Source organism: Antechinus flavipes, chromosome 5 (assembly GCF_016432865.1).
Source record: "Antechinus flavipes isolate AdamAnt ecotype Samford, QLD, Australia chromosome 5, AdamAnt_v2, whole genome shotgun sequence".
In the NCBI taxonomy this organism is placed as follows: Eukaryota; Metazoa; Chordata; class Mammalia; order Dasyuromorphia; family Dasyuridae; genus Antechinus; species Antechinus flavipes.
In genome coordinates this window covers 24228909-24251577 of record NC_067402.1, presented here as the reverse complement: position 1 = coordinate 24251577, position 22669 = coordinate 24228909, and the positions used below count along the sequence as shown (strand labels likewise).

The following is a 22669-nucleotide window of genomic DNA, read 5'->3' as shown; positions in this document are numbered from 1 at the left end:
TCTGTCTCTGCCCCTGTCTTTCTGTGAACTCAATGTTTTTGGGGTTCATTCTGCAGGATTTGTAAAATAAATGTTTTCCAAAATGCCAAAAGCAGCTGTACATCTTAAAAAGAAAGTCCAAAGTAATCTTGGAAAATTTTTTTGAATTGAATAAGGACATATTTTTGAGTTAGTTTTAGTGAAAATCCTCAGATTTCTGGAACAATACTGGCAATTGTAATGTCGCTGAGTGAGTGAGTAGTGCCACTCTTATTTTTTCCTTTAGGTTACTGTAGCCATTTTATTTCTCCTAAATATCCTTAGTATTTTTGAGTCTCATTCTTGACACACAAATAAAAAGAAGTGGCTAGGAATAATTGCAGCCCGAGAGGACATTGGAAAACATGCATTTGTCCTACTCAGGATGTTGACTGTCATTTTTAAAAAGTCTGGATGCAGGCAACGTGTCACTCACTCCCTTAATTCTTTCCTCTATTTGATGTTGCCTTCCAACTTGGAGAGCTTTAGGACTCAGCCTGCTTCATTTATCCTAAAGCAAGCCCTGAGGCTATTAATCTCACCTTGAAATTTTTTTTCTTTTATCCCTAAAAGTGAAATGTCTTAATCCCCACAGACAATTTGGCTATGCTTTGTACAGAAGGTGGCCTTTTCCAGAACTCAGAGAAACTTTTCTTACTAGGTATCAAATACTATTTTGTAGAATGTTTTAATTTCCAGTTTCTATCTGGTAGGTAAACACTATGCAGATAGAGGGCAAGTCCTGTTAGAGCAAACTCCAAGGAACTGAGATACTTTTGAATTAAAACTAATGTTTGTGGATTAATGGTTATAAATTTCTAGGAAAAAGTATGATGTACTCTTTTGAAAATAGGGTTTTCCAGTTATAGAGCAAAATACTTAAAGAATTCTTAATCATCATTTTTATTATCATCAGTTACCATTTATATTGAGTGAGTAGGTAATTCCACTCTTATTTTTCTCCTTAGGTTATTGTGATTTGCAAAGCACTTTACAAATAGGATCTCATTTATCCCTGGAAACATTTAAACAGAAACTGGATAACAAAATCTAAGGGATATGTTCTAGAGACAATTCATGTGCTAGTCAACAAAATAGGCTTTAAAATCCTTTCTACTTCCCAAGATTCCAAGATTTTATTGGATTAACTCTTAAACCTCTCATTAATCAGGATTTAAAAACTTTTTATTGTATCAAAATTTTCACAAGAATGGTTGTTTTAAAAAGCATGATTTTTTTTTAATAGAATCCTCACAAAATATCCTTCTTTGGCATAGTAAGTACTTTGACTGCCTGTTGACTGACTATCTTCCTCTGGGATTATATCCAATGATGACATCAACTAGGTTGGGGTTGAAGACAGGAAATCAAATTCTTTTTGGAGTTGGGGGTAAGAGAGAGTGCATATACCTGGGAAAAATCTTTAATTCTGGTTCTTATTGTTTCCTCTTTATGGGCATGTACTAAGGGAGATGTTATTTCTACTACCACCATGATTACTATTAACAGTAGCTAACTTTTATGGAATGCTTTAGGATTTATGAAGTACTTTAGAAACATATCACTTTATCCTCACAATCCTGGAAAGAAGTATTATCATTATCTTTATTTTACAGATAGGGAAACAGTTATAAAAAGTAAGAAAATGAATCAGTATTCAAACTCAGCTTTATCCTGACTCCAATTTCAACACTACATCCATTGGGCCATTTATCTACTCATCGTAGCCAACCAGGCCTAGAAGACTTATTGTCATGTACATTTTTACTTCCTAGGCCACACTTCTGTTAATTTTCATCATTGAATAGAAGAATACTTAAATTTGTGTTCTATTTGTAAAGTGTTTTGCTAATCACAAAGCACTATATAAATGCTAACATGATAATGAAGATGATGATTAATAATTCTTTATTAAAGTATTTTGATCTATAACTGGAAAGCCTTATTTTTAAAAGAATAAACAAACTCTTCTTTTAACCATTAATCCAACAAACATTAGTCCTAATTCAAAAGTATCTTTTAATTTCAAGATCTCAACCTTCACATTGACTTTTTGTCATGCTCTCTACTCACATGCCAACTTCCAGTGCCAAAACACACTGGTGGCTCTCAAGCTTCACATTTATGTGAGAATCTCTTTTACTCATTCCCCCAAGTATTCTTTTTCATCCTCTTAAACTTATCGTATCTTATAAGTTGGTGTTATCTTAAAAGTTTATCTTACATACTTAATAAATAAAAAAAGTATATATATGTATATATATACATATATATACTTAATAAATAAAATTACTTGGATATAGATCAAAAGAGAAATGTAATATGTTATGAAGCTATTTCTCATTATTTCAACCTATATTTCCTGCTAAATTATTTTTTTACTCTATATATTCAAAGTCTCTATAGATAATAGAAATTTCTGAAGAGAGAAAATTACATTTTTACCACTAAGAAAAAATTCAGCTTGTAAAAAGTGGATAGTGTTACTGAGTTTGAACCTGGAGCTGCTATGATTGCATAGGGAACTGGGTTATAATTTTAAACTTCGAAAGATTTTCATGAAGATTTAACCACATTCTTTGGAAAGTAGGGCAATTCCTGACAGTGCTAAGGAATATGATTCCATTTCATTATGAAAACATTAATAGAACTTTTTGAACACAAGTGTTGCAAATTTGGGGTATAAATTATATATATCATAGTTACCTAGTACAAATCAATTTTTATTCCATTTCCAGGTAGATTTTGAAAACGAAGGATAGCAGTATCTTTTATACATTTCAATAAATATATTCCAAAATTATTTTAGACCATTTTTGATAAAATTCAAGTTAGATAATTTCATTTGTAAGTGGAGAATTCATCTTCAGTAAATAGAAAAAGAACTCTGATGACTGAAAATACAATTTGGTATTTGTACTGTACTTATTACAGGATATTAGATGTAACTGGTTCAAATTTAGTTTGGGGATTATTTTGGTGTTAAAATTTTTCTTAAAGGCAGTAATATTGAAACAATGCATAAAACTTGATTCTGGTTTAAACTGTTTTGCTATTTTAAGTTTTGCCATTTCTTCAGTAGTTCCCCTCAAACTTAGTCCCTTATAAATCCTATTGACGGTGTTGCCACATCTTTTCCATCCATCACTTCCTCTCTATTCCCATTGCTCCTCCACTACGAGAGCCCTTTGTCACCATTGCCTTGGTGTAATAGATCGTCTGGCCTTCCCCCTCCTATGTATGCTAAGTCCTATCACCAGAATAGTCTTTTGCAGGAATAGATCTGGTCATACCATGCTGTGGGATCTTCAGAGAGGCTTCTTTTCTACAAAATCAAGCCTCTTTGCATTTAAGAGCAATCAGCTGGCACCATCAAGTTTTATCTCACTTTGTGATTTTTGTTGTTGAGGCACTTTTGGTCTTAACAGCCTTTTTGTGATCCTATTGGGGGTTTCTTTGCAAAAATACTGAAGTGATTTTCCATTTCCTTCTTCATCTCATTTCACAGATGAGGAAACTGATGCAAGGAGGGTTAAGTGACTTGCTCAGGGTCACAAAAATAGTGAATGTCTGAGCCAGAAGAGTCTTCTTGATTCCAACCCTGACATTTTTTCCACTGTATTACCTAGCTGTCCCTAACTCTCTTCTATACAGTAGAACTAGATTGCTCTCTATACCCTAGCACAAATTGTGCTTTTCACCTGTGTATCTATGCTCAGTGATTCTGAATGCTTAGAATGTTCACTCTTCCCCATTCCAGAACCCTTAACCTTTGGAATTTCTCCTCATCTTTTAAACAAAACCTAGATATTACTTCTTTAGGAAGCCTTCTCTGAGTCTTTTGTTGTTAATGACCTTTCCTCTTGGTTTTCAGAGGTAACTGTTTTGCACTTCCTAAATATACCTGTTATGTATCCAAAATGTTAAACACACACACACACACACACACACACACACACACACACACACACACGTAAATTATTTAACTTGAAAAGGCTGCAAGCCAAGACTAAAGTAGAGGGATTTTTTGCATAATTTTTTTGTTCACAAATAACTGTGTACTCAAAGCAATCTCTGAAGCTGAAATGAAATTGAACAAAATATGGATCTGCTTTCTGCTGCTTGTACTAATTTTGGCCTAACAATTAACACCAAGAAAATATAGGTTCTCCACCAGCCAGCACATACCACTAAATTTGAACCAAAGTTGCATCTAATGTCCTATAATAAATATAGTACAAATACCAAGTTGTTTTCAGTCATCAGAGTTCTTTTCCAATTACTAAAGATGAGTTCTCCATCTACAAATGAAATTATGTGGAATCATTGATCATAGCAAATGGAGAAATTTTGAATGCTGTGGATAAGTTCATTAACCTTGGCAGTATACTTTCTAGGGATGTCCATATAGATAATTAAATTGACCCTTGCATTGCCATACCTAGTTTAGTGTTTGGGAGACTCTAGAAGAAAGTGTGGGAGAGAAGAAATTAGAATGCCTACCAAACTGTTGTGCAGACCTCATTGTTGTATGCTTGTGAAACCTAGACAGCATGCCAGCAAACTGAACTGATTCTTTTTGAATCATCTTAAGAAGATACTGAATATCTCCTGGAAAGATAAAGTATTAGTTACTGAGATCCTTTCTTGAGCTAGGGGGCCAGACATTCAAACTCTGCTACAGAGTGGGCAGGTATTCAAATGGTGCTCAGAAGGAGTGATACAAGGACATTCTCAAAGTCTCTCTGACGAAATATGGAATCAATTGTATGACTTGAGAGAAACTGGCACGTGATGGCCCAGCATGGTGTGCTAGAATAAAAGAAAATTCTGTGCTGTGTCAGTGAAGCAAAATTGCAGTAGCTCAAAAGATGTGAGTTGTGCAAATTTAGATTTTTCTGCTTCATGGGGACTATTGGTGCCTGATCTGTGGTAGACCCTTCTGAACTTACATTTGTCTGATCAGCCACAGTTGGACATATTATTTCTTGACTCTAACATAGAAATTCCATTTTAGTCCTCTTTAAGAAAGAAGGAGCAATCAACCAATCAACCAGCATTGTTGTGTCACATTTATCTTTTCACTCTACCAAAATGTATAATATAACATTATCACATATATATATATATACATATATATATATATATATATATATACATGTGTATATATATATGTACATATGTAATACAAATAAAATATATAATATAACATGGACATATATTATATATATATGTGTGTGTGTGTGTGTATGTGTGTGTGTATATATATAGTATAATATAACATTACAACATATAATTCCATTATAACAGGAATCAGTTCTTATCTAAATTTGGTATTTCCTTCAGTGCCTAGCATAGCATTCTGCACACAGTAAGTACTTAATAAGTGCTAAATTTGTTCTTTTCTCAATATTTTATAGGAATGCCTTTAGTGGACACACCTGAAGCAAATATTAAAGCTGCTGCAAAAGCCAAGAAAAGAGTAAGTTCTGATTCTACTGTGTACAATTCATCTTAATCTCTACTGGCTTAAGAAAAATTAAATTTAGATCATCAAAGAATAAAGTGTAATGATACATTGTCAGCACTATAGGCATATATATATGTACACACACACACACACATACACACATACTCTTTTCTTTAAGTCTTACTACTAGTCTATATTAACCAATAGTAGGCCATTTGCAGGATTCTTTAACACAATGTCCTAGAATTATCAATAGTAAAATAATATAGAAAAAGGGAATAAAATGGAATAAAAATGAACTATCATTGTTTTTAGAAAAATCTTTAAAGTGTACACACACACACACACACACACACATATGTATTTTCAAGTTGTGTTGTTACATCCATAATATCATATGCATACAAAGAGGCTTTACTGAAAAATTTAATAACTAACACAGTTAAAGATTGACTTTTTCTTAAATATTAGTAGGATGAAAAATGAAGCATCTGCTATCTCAACAGATGAGCTGAATATAGATTCTTTTTATTAGTTTGTGTCAAGTAAATAATATTTTTAAATCATCAAAACTTTTTAAAGTAGTTTGTATATTTCATGTAAGAAAGATTAACATGAAACTAGCTACTGACATAATGATATCTTGAAAAGAATGAACTCTGTTATTCTCTTCAAGTGGCAGTCTTAGTACAGAACACTATTGAAAAATACAAAAGTATTTATTTAAATGCAATCATTTCAGATACAAATTGACCCATTATATTGGTGGCACATGAAAAAGAAAGCTAAAGAGTGAAGATAATGGATATTCTTTAGAATAATTCTTGGAGGGTAGAGTGGGCAATGGACAGATTGAATGTGACTAAGGGCCCCAGAAATAAGGTAATAGAGACTATATGTATTGGGATTGAACATTCCTTTTTATTGAGAGCATATAGAATTTTAGCAATCCTGTTGTAATTCAGTTTGTACATTTTAACTCTTTTTCCTTTAAAAGAAATTCACTATGGCGGAAAAGTAGATGTTTTATGTTCTGGGGAGAAATGATCCCTGAAAGGGGTTAAGGGTTAAGGGAAATGGGCAAAGGAGAGGGATATGGAGGGAAAGAAGAAGACATGTTATTAGAGATGATATATTCTTTGCAATTTTGTTTGTAATTATTGTTAACAACAATGACAGTTTATAAGAGCCACTCCTTTGGGGAGAGGACCAAGCACAACTTTGAGTCAGCATTTTGAAATCTGAAGGTGGTTGAATTCAGTAACTGAAAAAAAGGAAAAGTATCAATGTGACTCTTAGCCCAAGACTCAGGGTTTTCATTGTTAGGTATCTCTTCTCTAACATGGGAATTGGTATTAAGCTCAAGAAGGTACCTTTTAGATAAAGAACTCTCTGTTAGATCTGAAACACAGCATCCCCATTCTTCTCTCCTCCAGCTTTGTCCAGCTGCCGTTACTCCTCACTCTTTCTGAAGCAGCAGATTTCATAAATGCATGGCAGAGCACAGATCCCTGTAAGCCCCTGTTTCTCACTACAATGAAGGTGTCAGGGGAGAAAGACCCAGGTCACATCACCATGTTAGCTAGTACAGTGTCATCTTTCCTAGTCTCAGCTGATCTTTTCATACACTCTCTCTCACCATCACATATTGGGCAGCCTGATTAAAGATAGACCAATCCCATTTCCATAATTGGGATGATTATGAGACATACTCAAGCTCTATTCATCAGCACCTGAATACAAACAGGAAAATTGGAGTTTGGTAAAGCTTGTTTGATGAGGGGACAAGGACAAGAGCTAAAGGACTCAAAGTTAGCCCAGAATGCAGAGTTGAATTGGTCACCAAGAAGGTCACTACAATGAAGGGAAGGAAGGAATACCAGAATTGGGGTAATGGACTGAGAGAATGAAATGGAGTGTCACAGTGAGTGAGGATAGGTAAGGTAAAACAAAAGATATAGAATATAGGATCAGTGTAAAGCAGGACTGTCTCTATGAGCTGTCTTGGTTAGTGTGGATTATGTGGCTACGTCGTAGCAATAGCCATCTTACTATTAGGCATTTGAATTTAATTTTGATTAGGTTCTCAGCTTCTATTTAGTAGCTGACTAGGTAGCTTCATTATAGGTTCAATTTTCATTCAATTTAGTAAGGTAGCTTTTAGTTTTCCATGCACAATGGGTCTTAAGTCTGATTGAACTCAATAATAATAAAAATCAACTATCTATTAGGGACTGGGGAATCTTAATATTTTTCCTGCTCCTAAACAAAGAGGTGAATCAGAGTGCAGGCTGGAGGACTGTTTTCTTAGCAGGATGAGATGAAGGTCTCAAAAAGGTAGCCATCACAAGGTAGTGTCTGCCAGGCGAGTGGTGTGACTGCCCTGGATGTTGCTTCTAATGTCACCCTTGGTGCTATTGGGGGGAAAAGAGCCAGGAAGCTCCTGCCATCCCCAGTCATCACTTTCTGTTGGCATTTGCTATTATTGCTACCTGGTAGCCACTGCATAGGGGATGGGGGAGCATAAAGAGGCCTAGGCCACCCTGCCCTCTGCAAAGGATGTTTTATTTCTGGAGTAGAAAAATTTCTTGCTTTTAAGTCCTTCCTCATCTGCATCATGATCTTTGGCTGGGGACGTGGGATGGAGCAGGGCTAGAAGAGCTTCATGTGTGAGTGAGGAGATGGCAGCAAGAAACAAGAAGAGAAACTTAGAGAAAGATGCCAATGCGGGAGGACAGGAGCAGATCTATTCGAGTGTGTTCTTCCTGCTCCTGAATGGCGAGCTTACTAGTAAGAAGCTGTTGGAGAGCCCTGGCACTGGATGGGCATTGCCTTCATGAGCTCCAGTTGGCATCACATCCCAAGTCAAAGTCTTGTGCAAGAAGAGGAGCTGATTGCCAAGTACGGAATTCCTGAAGGCTCAAGCAGGCCTTCTTGTGTGAGCTATTGTGTTCTGCTTCCTATCTCCTTTGCCTGCTTGCAGGTCAGTCAATGGTGGAGAATTAACCAAGCCAAATGAGGTCTTCCCTAGAACTTCTGGACCCAGAGTGTCCTTCCAGGTGTTGTGCAGGAGCTTCCTAGGTCTAGTAGTGTCTACACTCACGTTTTATTATTTGTGATTTAACTTCTTTTTTTGATTCTATGCAAGAAGTCAAATCACATATACAATAATGTAGGCAGACAGCTCTGCATATTATATCTCTGATATGTGACTAGCACTCAGTGCTACAAGATTGAAAAGGAGGCAGAGTTTTGTTATTAAGTGGAAATTTAGAGCTAACTTAGTTGTTAGATCCATATTAACCACATACTTTAGGCTATCATAGATACTTAAGAACCATAGAGTGCTTAGTGCTTCAAGACTTCAGCTCGGTAGGGCAGAGGTGTCAATGTTTAATGGATCAAATTAACGACTTGCAATGCCACCTGCTCATTAAAACTGGGTCCAGATGGAAAAATTCAGGTAGGTAGAACAATGCTCAGGAAGTAGTAAATAATTTGGGTAGCTTTAGATCACTAATGTTTTTAGCAATCGAGGTACTGCCCCAAAGCCGTTAGAGAAACTTCTACCACCATCGCTGATATGTTAAAGAACATGTTGGCTTAGGTTTTTGAGTATCTGCTAGGCTACATTTAGCACCTGTGTAAAAAAGGTTTAAATCATGTACTTTTAACTTTCCACTGGTTTGTATCTCTAGGGTTTTACTTCCATACTTGGCTTCCCAGAATTGGAAGCCAGAAATTTAGGAGAAATGGGATTATGGTTGGTTTGGTTTGCAGTCCTTGATTATATTGAATCGATCCTTGTTTTATATGAATCATTGATTGCACTAATTATGACCTTACCATGATAGAAGAGGGGAAATTTCTAAGGAACTCATTGGGAGAATGAGAATCTTAAGAATTATTTAAAAACTGAAGATTACTATTAGCCTGGTGGGATCAAAGCAAGATGGTTTTGAGAGGGAAGATGGAAATGACTTCTCAAAACCTCACTAATATCTGTTGTGATTCTTGTTTCCAGTACACTCACAGTGCCTGGCACTTCATATATGCTTAGGATCGATTGATTAAAAGCACATTGATTTAATGAAAAATTTTCTAGCTTCATGGGTCTCATATTTTTGGGGGGCCATTTGCTCTACTCCCTACTTTGATAAGAATCTGATCTAAAACATACCTGGCAAATAATCATTGAGCTTTTGTTCTAAAACTGCCTCAGAGAGGGCCCACCATCACTTACTCAGACAACCATAATTGGGCAGCTCTAATTGTTAGAAGGTTTGTTTTAATATTAGATCTAAGCTTGCCTCTTTGCAGCTTTCAACATTGCTTTGAATTCTGTGGCCTGGGACCCAGAAGAACAAGTCTTTTCCTTCTTTCACATGAAAAGCGTTCAAATATTTGAGGATAGATGCTCTGACTGTTTCTCTTGATTCTTCTTCAAACTAAACCAAGAGGCAGCCAGCTGGTACAGTGGGTAAAGTATGAGAGTTAAGTCAGGGAGGCCTGAGTTCAAATATAGTCTCAGAAACTTTATAACTGTGTGACCCTGAGCAAATTCTTTAACTTTTTAGTTTCTCCAGCTATATAATGAAGAGAATAATAACACCCACTTTTCAGAGTTGTAAGGATCAAATGAGCTAATATATGTAAAGTACTTTTCAAACTTGTCTTTTCTCTCCCATCCATACATGCACACACATGAGCATACACAAGCTAGCTGTTATGACCACCATTATTATGAATATTATGAATAAATATCTTTAGTTTTTTTTAACTGATTCTCATATAGAATGATTTTGAAACGTCTCACTGTCCTAATTATATTCCTCTGGACACTCTAGCTTATAAAATCCTTCTTAAAATTTAATGCCCAGAAAGCAACAATATTTCTGATGAGGTCTGTCTATGGCAGAATACAGTAAAGCTGTTATCAGATCCCTTTTCTGAATGTTGTACCTCTGTTAAAGTAACCCAAGATCAAATTAATGTTTTCAGGGGCCATGTTACATTGTCAGTTCATTGAACTTGAAATCCACAAAAGCCTTTACCATTCTTTTTCCCTCTTGTTCTTGGGAAATTGATTTTTTTTTTTTGCAGTTCAAATATAGAACTTTACATTTATACCTATTGCATTTCATCTCATTAACTATGGTCTGATGTACTAATGTATCAAGATTTTTTGGGATCTTCACCCAAAATCATAGAATCAAAGAATTGCAGACTTTCAGAAGCCAAACACAACATCAATTAGAATGAGAATGCATGCTATGATATCCTCAAAAACTTCATGTCCAATCTTTGCTTGCAGATCTCCAATGAGGGAAAAACCTGTTCTCTCTTAAGGCAATTACTATAGAATGCTCATTGAAGAAAATCTTTCTCACACCATCCATATTTGCCTCTTTGCAGCTTCCAATGTATTTTTCCTTGTTATTTCTCATGAGCAAATTTCATTAATTTTCCAAATGACTGCTCTTCAAATATTTGAAGATGACATCATATTTCCTTTTAAATCTTCTCTTCTCCAGGCAAACATTTTCAAGTCTTTTAGTCAATCTTTATACAACACGATCTAAAGCCATTTAGTCATACTCTTGATCCTCTGAATGTCTTGCTACTTATCAATGTCCTTCCTTACCCAGAACTCTGATCATACCTATTAATTATCCTGTCAGATAGGAATTATCTAATGATCTGTAAATCTGCCATCTCTGCTTTCATCCAAGTTATTGATAAAAAAGTGAAACTACATGGATCTATGAACAGATCCTGGTGCTACATTGGAGAACTTCCATTGAGTTCACAATGACTACTCTCTAGAGAATTTTTGAAATATCAATATATTTTGTAAAGGAAAAAAGTTCACACTTTCCATTACATTATTGGGAAAGTTTTCCATAGAAGGAACATTTTCTTTGTTATTATTGCTTAGCAGAGAGGCAGAGAACTATAGTGGAGAAAGAAATGGCTTAGAAGCTGGGGAGTGGAGGGAGATGGGAAAGAAGGACATACTTCAGATTAACACATACTGGCTCTTTGTCCACAGGCAAGTATTTAACTTTTCAGTGCTCTAGGCCATTGGTGTCAAATTTAAATAGAAACAGATTCCTGGGGGCAGCATATTGAGTTAGAAAACCACAAATTAAAATTATCTCTTTTGTGTTATATTTTTATTTATTGTGTTAAACATTTTCCAATTAGAAGGAAATCTGTCTGTTCCATGCAACCTGGGATTATGAGTTTGACATTTCTGCCCTAGGCAACTCTGTAAGAGTGTAAACTTCAGAGATTTTAATAACCTGAAGGTCATTAGAAGTAGTTTTCTTATCTGAGAATTTCCTATACCAATGAAATTACAAGTCCTGCTCTTATGCATACCATTGCTAAACATAAGTTACTTACACTTTATGATCAGATGCCTAGGAGTCTGCATTAATTGCTAAATTTGCTATTAATATGGAATTCATGTACTGTAACTCACTTAAGAATTCATTTAGCTTTAAATGCATCTTTCTCCAAAGATAAATATTATAACAGATTCCCTCTGCTGCCTTCTTGCCTCAGGCATAGAGTTATCTGGAAAAAGATGAGTAAGCAGAAGAACCCCTGGGAAGAAGCACAGGCTGTCTCCAATCTCATTTTGCTTTTTGTTTGGGTTTTCCTTTGTGTGGTGACATCGCTTCCCTTTGCTGAAGGTGGTTTGTCTTTACTCTCATTGTCCTCATAAGAGCTTGGGCTATGTCAAAAAAGAAAGAGCTGACCTTGCAACTTCCCTGTCCTGTTCTTTTATTTCATCCCACAGAGCCACTGAGGGACAAGAATTTCTTAGGAGATCTGGCTTCAAGAGCTAGGTCTGCAGCTTTGGAGTCTGAGAGACATCTACTTGAGTTCAGATTCCCCTCTCTGGCTGATTGTTTCATTTGTAAGGACATTATTATTTTGTAACAAGTTTTATTGTTGTCTTTAAAAAAATCAGTCATTTCCTATTTTATGCCCCTATTGATAGACCCTTCTCTTAGTAAGAAAGAAACTGAACAGCAGCATGATCTTGTGTTTACAATTTTCTGAACTTAGAGTTCCCCACCTCCCTGTAAAGAAGAAAGAATTGTGTTTCAATAGATGGTTTTTAGCTTGCTTAAGTGAAGCATTAAAGTTAACAAAAATATAATTGACTTGTAGCAACCACTATTTCTGACTTTTCCAGATTTGCATGCAAAGGTCCACTTTGTCAGGGTGCAATTTTGCTGGCAAGAAATGATTGTTTTTTCCCATTTCTTTGTCACAAAAATTGGTTTTTGAGTTCTGATGATGATCAAAAACATCTACAGTCGTGATTTACTGCTGAAATTTATTGTGCTAGCCCTTCACCTTTCATTTGTCCATTATTCAGCATTTAATCCAATTATTCCACCTGAGTCTTTCTCTCAGATAGTGATGGAGCAGGTTGTCATTGGACTGAGTAATAACTTCTTTATACATTAAGGAAATGTCTTCCTTACTGTCACGTGGGACTATCCATATTCTGCAATTTAGATATCCTCTGTAACCTTGGGTAAATGAAGTTCTTAGACTGTTTTTCTTCCTCAGCTCAACGAATAGGTTGAACTAAATAGCTATAAATTCGATGAGGGATGCTACTATGCTGACGCCACCCACTATGCTATTTAAAAAGAAAATTGTTTTATTCCGAGATTAACAAAAATTGAATAAACTGAGCATTTCTATATACATGGTAGAACAGAAAGAGGATTATACAGAAAATTATAAATCTCTATAATCTATGGCTTCTTTTTCTAAATAAATTCAACTAATAGACTTCAAAGCTATCCTGCTTATATGTGTTTTTAAAAGTCTGGTCTTCCGTTTTCTGTTTTTAAAAAAGAAGTAAGATGCCTCAATGGCTCTTTCTTTTCTTTTCTTCTTATTTGGTTACTCTGTCATCCCCACTCCTATCAAAAAAAATCCAAAGCCAAACACAACAAAGCCCTTATAACAAATATCTTTGTGTGTGTGTGTGTGTGTGTGTGTGTGTGTGTGTATGTGTGTGTGTGTGTGTGTGTGTGTATTTAGTCAAGTAAAACAAATTCCAGCATTGGCTATATCTGAAAATTTTTGTCTCATTCCACATCTTTAGTTCATTAGATTGGTGTCAAGAGGTAGCTAGAATGCTTCATCTGGAAGCATTCCTATTGCAGTTATAGTTGGTTATTGCACTGATCCGAGTTTTCAACTCTTTCTAAGTGATTTTTTTTCTGTATAATATTGTTCTTGTATAGATTTTTATCCTAATTCCACTTGCTTCACTCTCCATCAGTGCATAAAATCTTCCCAGATTTCTTAGAAATTATCCCTTTTTAATGGCATAATAATATTCCATTATATTAATGCACCACAATTTGTTTAGTCATTCTTTAATAAAGTTATTTCCTCAATTTCTAATTCTTTGCTACTACAAAAAGAGCTATTATAAAATTTTTTGTGTGTATGAATATGGATCTTTTTGCTTTCATTGGGGGCATAGGCTAAATATTGTATTGTTGGAGCAAAGGATATGTGTGCAATTTAATGACTTTTTGCACCTGGCTCCAAATTACTTTCTAGAATGTCTGGATCAATTGATAAATAGTCAAGAGTGCATCAGAATTCATGTATTTCTGCAGCCCCTCCAACATTTTTTTTAAATCATCTTTGACAATCTGGTGACTATGAGATAGAAATTCAGAGTTGCTGTATTTTTAATTTTCTAAATATTAATAGTATCTATTTTTTTCATTTTGTGAAAGTTTGGATTTCTTCTTTTAAAAATGATTTCATGTATTTTGACCATGTATCTATTGGGGAATGGCATTTGTTTTTATAAATTCTAATCAGTTCCATAAATGTTTTGGATATAAGATATTTCTCAGAGAAACTTGCCACTAGAATTTTCTGCCTAACCTCTTTCTCTTCTAATTTAAATGCATCAATTTTGTTTGTGCAAATATATGTAAATTTTAGATAAACAAAATTGTACATTTTATTTAATGTAGTCTTCTCTCTCTCATTTGGTCATAAACTCTTTTCTTACCTATAGACCTGAAATGAAATTTATTTCTTGTTCCCTAAGATTCTTACGTGTAATATATGCCATTTGTATCTTATATTGGTATGCAGTGTAAAATGTTAAATCTATACCTAATTTCTGTCAGATTAAGTTCACTTTTTCCCTTCAGTTTTGTTGAATAATGAGTTCTTAGTGCAGCAGCTGGGATTTTATCAGGATTATCAAACACTAGGCTAGTCGGTTTGTTTCTGAAATTTGTGTAACTACTCTATTCCTTTTATTGATATCTCTAGTTTCCAGTCAGTAACCAGATTGTCTTGATAATTACAGCTTCATAATATATAGTTTGATATTTGCTACTTCTAAATTCTCTTCCTTTTGCATTTTTTTCATTGTTTCCTTTAACATTCTTGACTTTTATTCTCTTAACTAATGTTATATTTTTCCTAGCTCCCTAAAGTAAACTTTGGAAATTTAGTATGGCACTAAGTAAATAAACAAATTTAGGTAGTATTATCATTTTTATTATATTTCCATGGCCTATCATGAGCAATTAATATTTCTGTAATTATTTATGTCTTCTCTTTGTTTCCAAAAAGAATTAAATTTATGAAATCCCATGCATCTCTTGGTAAATTCCCAAATATCTTATCATTTCTGTAGTTATTTTGAATGAAATTTCTTTTTCTATATCTTTCTTTAGGATTTTGTTGCTATGTATATGAATGCTGATGATTTGTATGGATTTATTTTCTATATTATATTTTGTTTCAGTCATTAAATAGATTTTGCATTCTTCTTTTAGAATGTGACCAATGGAATTTTTCTAATTTTCTAATTTCTAATTCTAATTTACCCTCTGATTCTAAGTCTATGCTTCTCTATGGTTGGATTTTGTGGGTCCTGCCCAATTCAGAATGCAGCAACTGACTTTAGGCCCACTATCTGTTCTTATTTCCTATAGTGGTTTAGGAATAGGCTGCTGGATGATGGACCAAGCTGCCTAAATGCTGTTCTGACCCTGTTCGTTTTAGGATCGGAGCTTCGACTAGTCATTACTCTGTCTTTTGCTATAGCTGGAACTTCATTGGTTTCTCATCTTGTTCTGTCTCATACTCTGGCTAAGGTACTCTAGGGTCACCCCACTATCCACCTTGTTCTGAGTCCGTTTCCTGTCACCTGGCTACTTGTATCCTTTGTCTTCTACATCCTCTAGCTTACATCTGTATCCCATTTCTGAGAATTCCAGCAGCCTACACAAACAGATGTCAGTTGACAAACATCTATTAGAAGCAAACTATGTGCCAGATACCGTGTTAAACACTTAGGATACAAGAGAGCTAAACATATGGCTTTTGCCCCCAAAGGGTGCACAGTCTTCTGGGGTAGATAACATGCAGACAATTAGGTACAAACAAGATATATGGTTTAGCTTAGGTAACTAAGTGTCATCTGAGAAGGAAGACATTGACGGAGATTGATGGGAGGTGGAGACCAGGAAAAAGTCACAGGCAGAAGTTGAGATTTGAGCCATGTCTTTTTTTTCCCCTGAGGCAATTGGGGTTAAGTGACTTCCTAGGGTCACAAAGCTAGGACATGTTAAGTGTCTGAGGTCAGATTTGAACTCAGGTCCTCCTGATTTCAGGGCTGGTACGCTATCCACTGTGCCACCTAGCTGCCCGTTGATCCAAGTCTTAAAGGAACCTAGGAAGGTGAGGAGTCAGAGGTGAGGAGGGAGAGCATTCCCAGTGAGAGGCAAAGCTGGTGAAAAGGTCTAAATTCAGGAAGGAGAGTATCATGTAAGAGCAGCAAGATCAGGGTCACTGAATCATAAAATATGCAGAAGAGAGTCAAGTATGAGAAGAATAAAAAAATAAAACTAACATTTACATAGTATTGCTATGTGCAGGCACTGTGTCAAGCACTTTAGTGATCTCATTTGTTCTCCATAACAACCCTGGGATGTGGATGCTGCTATTATTTCCCCTTTATAGATGAGGAAATTGAGTTAAACAAAAGTGGCTTTTTCAGAATCATATAGCTATTAATTAGCTGAAGTCTGAATTTGAACTCAGGTCTTTCTGATTTATATCTTGACTTTCTATCCAGGTAATGAAGGGCTTTAAAACCAAACAAGACTTTGTATTTGTTCCTGGAGGTAATAGGGAGCCAATACAGTTTATTGAGTAGGTGGGTGATATGGTCAGGGCTGTATTTTAGGAAAATTACTTTGGCTATTGCAGTGAGTGGGACAGTGATTACATTTGGGAGGTATGATAGAATTTCCTTGCAACAATGAGGGCACAGTTGAGATTACATAGGAAATTTATAGTAGAACCAATCAATATTTTGTTCAGATGGTGGAAGTAATTAAAATGTAGGGTTTGGTAGACATTATTAGGATAAGGGGGCAGGGGACTAGAGCATAGAGAATAGTGTTGTTTGATGAACTGGCTGACCAAAAAATCAAGAAATAGAAAGAAGGAGAATATAGCCAGTGTACAAATGATAACGTGGAAGAAAACCGAGGGATGGAGGAATTGGAAGTCATTATGATGATGAAGACAGGAAGAAGGAATAATTAAAAAAATAAGAATCAGTGGAATTTCCAAGTTCATGAATGTAGAAGTGAAAAATTTGTGGGTGATGGCAAGGATATGACTATTTGAGTAGAGGTGAAATAGGATAGAAAAGTCGAAGGGAATTAAACAGTTCGAAGAACTAGAAAGTTAAAATATTTGAGGGGATATTAATGTTTGTTGAAGTTCCTTAATACATGGAGGAAGGATTAGGAGATTTAAGAAGTTTGAGTTTAGTTTCATCATTGCTCTTTCCAGTGCATTTTTAGAGCTTTACTAGGAATATTTTGGGGAGATTTGTGCTTCGCTAGGTCCTATATACATCATATCTACTCATAAGTCCCCCCTTTCCACCTGCATACATAATGCTTTTTAAAAGGCTCATAACCACAGCAGAAAATGTACTTTTGGCAGGCCACTATAGTGAGTCTTCCCATCTGCAGAGTAAGGTGCCTGAAAGCCACTGTACCTGCTAGTCTGATAGACTTGAAAGAACACTAAAGAAACTATAGGGGAGCATAATAATAAATTCTGTAAAATAATAGAGAGTTGAATCATAGAGTCCTAACATTTATTTGTGAGACCTAAATTGATGTGCCTTTTAATTGGTAATTTTATCATTTATCCTATTAGAATTTTCTTCCTTATTACCATAGAGTAAGGTATCATTTAAATGTTATCCTCATTAGCATAGAAGTACAATGAAAAAAAAAAACTCCTATACAGAGCAACTCTTGTCAAAATTAGTTTTAATTAGGAAATTAATTGACATAAGTTTAGTTTTTTTGAGTGAAAGTTAGAAACCACTTAAAGCAGGAAATTTGAAGCCCTTCAATAAGAAATCTCATTGACTTTTTTCATTTTGAACTAGAAAAAAATAGTGTATATTCTGTAAAATGTAATTGATTTTGCAGGTTCTTTTGAGAAAAAAATGCCTTTTCATTTTGAGTCCCCATTATCAGTCTACAGAACCATGGTACACAGATGTCCAATGTACTTGCTGATATTTGGAACTAGAAGCTGAATTATAGTGTTAAAGACCATGCCTAAGTGAAGGCGCAGGTCAGTTCTCCAAGAGCCTCCACAACTATGAATCATAACACTCGAAGGAGTTGCAAAGCAGCCTTTACTGACAGGTGTTGCTTGTGGATTGGAAATGGAATAAATTGGAGGCAGAGGGAAGAGGAGAGAGGTCAGAGAATGCAACTGCCTCTCAGTCTCCTTGTCTCCTCCTCCTTCTCCTCCTCCTCCTCCTCCTTCTCCTCTTCTTCCTCCTTCTCCTCCTCCTTCTCCTCTTCTTCCTCCTTCTTTTCTTCTTCCTTCTCATCCTCTTTCTCCTTCTCCTTTTATTCCTCCTCCTCCTCTTCTTCCTTCTCTTTTACTTTCTTCTCCTCTTCCTCCTCATCATCCTCATTCTCATCCTCCTCCTCATCATCCTCATCATCATCCTCATCATTCTCATCCTCCTCCTTCTCCTCCTCCTTCTCCTCTCACATGAAGAGATCCATTCTACAAGTCTGAGTTAGATCTCCAGCAGGCATTGGTAGGTGGCTCCTGTATCACAACAATATAGTTCCTCCATCTTTATGTTTTTTTGTTATTATTTTATGTTATTTTTCATTTTTCCTCATTCTACTTAATTACAGGTATGATTCATGTCAACAAAATTTTAAAAAGTCACAACCCTGTTGCTTTTTACAATACCTATATGTTTTTATATGCATATGTAATCACTGAGTTTCTCTACGGTTTGAAATTATCCTTCTCTTCCCTCTTCATCTCACAAAAATGAAAACTGAGAAAGAGATCCTTTGCTTGTTGCAAGGTTTTGCTTCTTATAAGCCTGGGCTATTCCTACCCTTTGTCCTTGCCTCTTTCCCTCTCCAATCTATAAAACAGTGAAACATTTATTGAGGAAAGAGTAGTACATTAGGATATATTAAAATATTAAATGAGATGGAGCAGTATGCTTGGATCCGATGGAACCATAGAAAATTGGCTCTTATGAATCATTCCATCATTCCCTTCATTTCCTTCTCCTTTAAAATGAATAAAAACTACTTTGTTCCTATGAAGATGAATATGTTGTTTAAAAAGTGCTAGTTTAAATTTATCAGTGATTATGAGGTACCTATCATTACATATACTTATTCTGATTTTCTCTTGACTCCTAGAGAACAAGAGAAAAGATGTTTTGTCATTTCCTCTTCAAGATTCTATCAAGACATTTGTAATCTACATGTAACCAATGGTTACGATAATGAAATCTCCGTTTTGTCAAGTTCTTTTCAGTTTTCAAAGTCTTTTCTCCTTAGAAATTTTATGAATTATGTAACATGTTATTATCTCCTTTCTTCAGACTAGTAAACTGAGGTTTACAAAAATGAAGTGGTTTCTCCAAGTTCATACAGTACTCCTTTGTGCATTTTTAAGGGATATTCAAAGAGTAGAGGAGGAGAGATTTAGGAATCCTGGAAGAATCCTAGATGGTGTCTAATATTCCTTTCATATAATGTAATTTTTTACATTCATTGTAAATATTTTTAGGTCCAAATTCTCTCCTTTGCTTTGAAGGTAATGAAATCATGTAAAATATATTTCCATATTAGTCATGTTGCCAAAAAAATGAAAAGATGTACACTTCATCTGTTCCCAGAATTCATCAGTTTTCTCTCTGGGGGGAACTCATCATGAGTCCTTTGGAATTCTCACAAATCATTGTATTGATCAGAGTTGCTAAATCTGAGTATCATTACAATATTTTGTCACTGTGTATAATATTCTTCTCTTTTTGCTCACTTAACTTTGTATCAGTTCATGTAAGACTTCCCAGGTTTTTCAAAAACAATCCACTTAGTTGTTTCTTAGAGTACAAAAATATTCTATAACAATCATATACCATAATTTGTTCAGCCATTTCTTAATCTATGGGCATCCCTTCAATTTCCAATTTGTCACCACAAAAAGAATTTACATAGGATTTTTTCTTCTTTCCTTGATCTCTTTGGAATACAGACTTAGTAGCAGCATTTCTGCATCAGGGTATGTATAGCCCTTTGAGTATAGTGGCAAAATATACTCCAGATGGTTGGACTAATTCACAATTCCATCCCTGCTAGCATTTGTCATTTTCTTTTTCTGTTATGGTAGCCAGTTTGAAAGATATCTCAGAATTGTTTTAATTTTCATTGCTCTTAATTATTAGTGATTCAAAGCATTTTTTATGTAATTCTTGATAGTGTTTATTTCTTCTAAAAATGGCCTGGCTATGTTCTTTGACCATTTATCAGTCACATAATCAATTTCTTCTGTGGGTATGGATAGGATTTTTCACCATAAGTCCTTTAGAGTAGTCATAGATCATTGCACTGATGAGAATAGCAGTCATTTATAGCTGATCATTCCAGAATATTGCTACCACCTTGTGTAGAGTAAATTTCACTTTGCTTGAATTCATGGAGGGCTTTCCAGGTATTTTTCTGAGAGCATCCTACTCATCATTTCCCATAGACAATAATATTCTATGACAATCACATACCATAGTTTAATCAGCCATTCTCCAACTGATGGGTATTTCCTCAGTTTCCAATTTTTTCTCCTGAGAAAACAGCTGCTACAGCTAATTTTTGTACATATAGGTTCTTTTTCCTTTTTTTTTTTTTGTTGTTAAATCTCTTTTGGTATTCATGCCCAGTAGTGGTATTTTTAGGTCAAAGAATGTGCATGAATTTATAGCTCTTTGAACATAGATCACATCTTTTGATCATTTGTCAATTGGGGCATGGATCTTATTTATAAAAATTTATTTTCCCTCTATGTTTGTGAAATAAGATTTTATTAGAGACTTGCTTCAAAATTCTTTTTAAAATTACTATTGTTAACTGTATTTCCCCCATTTATTCTATTTTCTCTCTCTTTTTACACTGTCTGCCTTCAAAAGTGTTTTGCTGAAATTGATAATTTTGATTGTATTAAATTAAAAAGTAATAAACAAAATCAAAGTAGCCAAGATTAGAAAGAAAGCAGAAAACTGCGAGGGAGAGATTTTTACATACAAGGGCTCTGATAAAGGCCTCAGTTCTTTTCTTTTTTTGCTGAGGCCATTTAGGGTTAAATGACTTGTCCAGGATCACACAGCTAGGAAATGTTAAGTATCTGAGACCAGATTTGAGCTCAAGTCCTTCTGACTTCAGGGCTGGTGCTCTATCCTCTGTGTCACCTAGCTGCTCCCTCATTTCTAAAATACATGGAGAATTAACACAAATTTATTACAATATAAGCCATTCCCCAATTGATAAATGGTCAAAGGATATGAACAATTTTCATAAAATGAAATTAAAGCCATTTCTAGCCACATGAAGAAATGCTCTAAATTACTATTGATTAGAGAAATGCAAATTGATACAATTCTGAGGTTTCACTTCACATCTCTCAGGTTGACTAAGATGAGAGGAAAAGATAATGTTGAGATAATAAATGTTGGCGGGAATGTGGGAAAACTGTGATACTAATACATTGTTGGTAGAGTTGTGAACTGATCCAACCATTCTGAGAACAACTTGGAACTATGCCCAAAGGACTATCAAACTTTAGTGTGTACCTTTTAATTCAACAGTGTCTCTACTGGGCCTATACGCCAAAGAGATCATAAAAAAGTTTCATTGTTTCTTGGTATCTCATGAGGTCATTAGCCTCAACTTTAGCAATTCCGTTTTGAAAGAAATTTTCTTCAGTAAGCTTTTGTACCTCTTGTTCTACTTAGTCAATTCTGATTTTTAAGTCGTTATTTTCTTTAGCATTTTTGTATCTCTTTTTTCTAGCTGTTAATTCTCTTTTCATAATTACCTTTCATTGTTCTTGTTTCTTTCCCCAGTTTTTCCTCTGTTTCTCTTATTTCATTTTAAAAATCATTTTATGGCTTAATTTTTTTCTGTATTATATAAAATTTGTTATTATCTCTGTGAAGATAGAATTTGGAACTAAATTTAAAAATATTAAAGGTGTTTCTTATAATAACTTGAAAAATAATAAAATATTATTTAAACATTTTTTAAAATATCTGGAGGATTTTGAGAGGATGGCAGAATACGTCAGTAAGTTTCAAGCTCTCCAGATTTCCCCCACAAACAGAGCAAATTTGTACCTCAAAATGAACATAAATTGGTAAAAAATCAAGAAAACCTGTAGTATATCAGGAGTCCTCCTAAGACAACTGGAGCAGATTCATAGAAAGACGCCAACTGGAGATTATCCCAAACACTTCTGAGATAACTCCGCAGAAACACCAAATGAGGAACCTGGGGGCTAGCTGGGTTTGGGTGGAGACTCAGCAAATACCACAGTGACTTTAATCTCCTGAACTTTGTGAGGAGTTGGGGTCTGAGTCCCAGAAAACAGAGAGAACCTCAGCTGATTGGGAACTCCAGGTCCAGCTGTATTGCTTGCAGACACCCTGCCCTAGGCAAGAAGGATTCAGCAAACTGGAAGTATTATAGGCTGAGAGAAGAGTTTGTAGTTTTGAAAGTTTACTCTCATCAGGAATGGGTTAAATAG

At 35.1% G+C, this 22669-nt stretch overlaps 1 protein-coding gene across 2 annotated transcripts in view; it reads left to right on the top strand.

Annotated features, from left to right (window-relative positions):
- ZCWPW2 (zinc finger CW-type and PWWP domain containing 2) overlaps positions 1 to 22669 on the top strand; it is a 136176-nt gene that overhangs the window by 87357 nt on the left and 26150 nt on the right. For both annotated transcript variants that reach the window (XM_051963469.1, XM_051963468.1), the window contains one exon: positions 5439 to 5500. In XM_051963469.1, coding sequence (XP_051819429.1) covers positions 5439 to 5500 — 62 coding nt within the window. The remainder of the gene's footprint in view (positions 1 to 5438; positions 5501 to 22669) is intronic.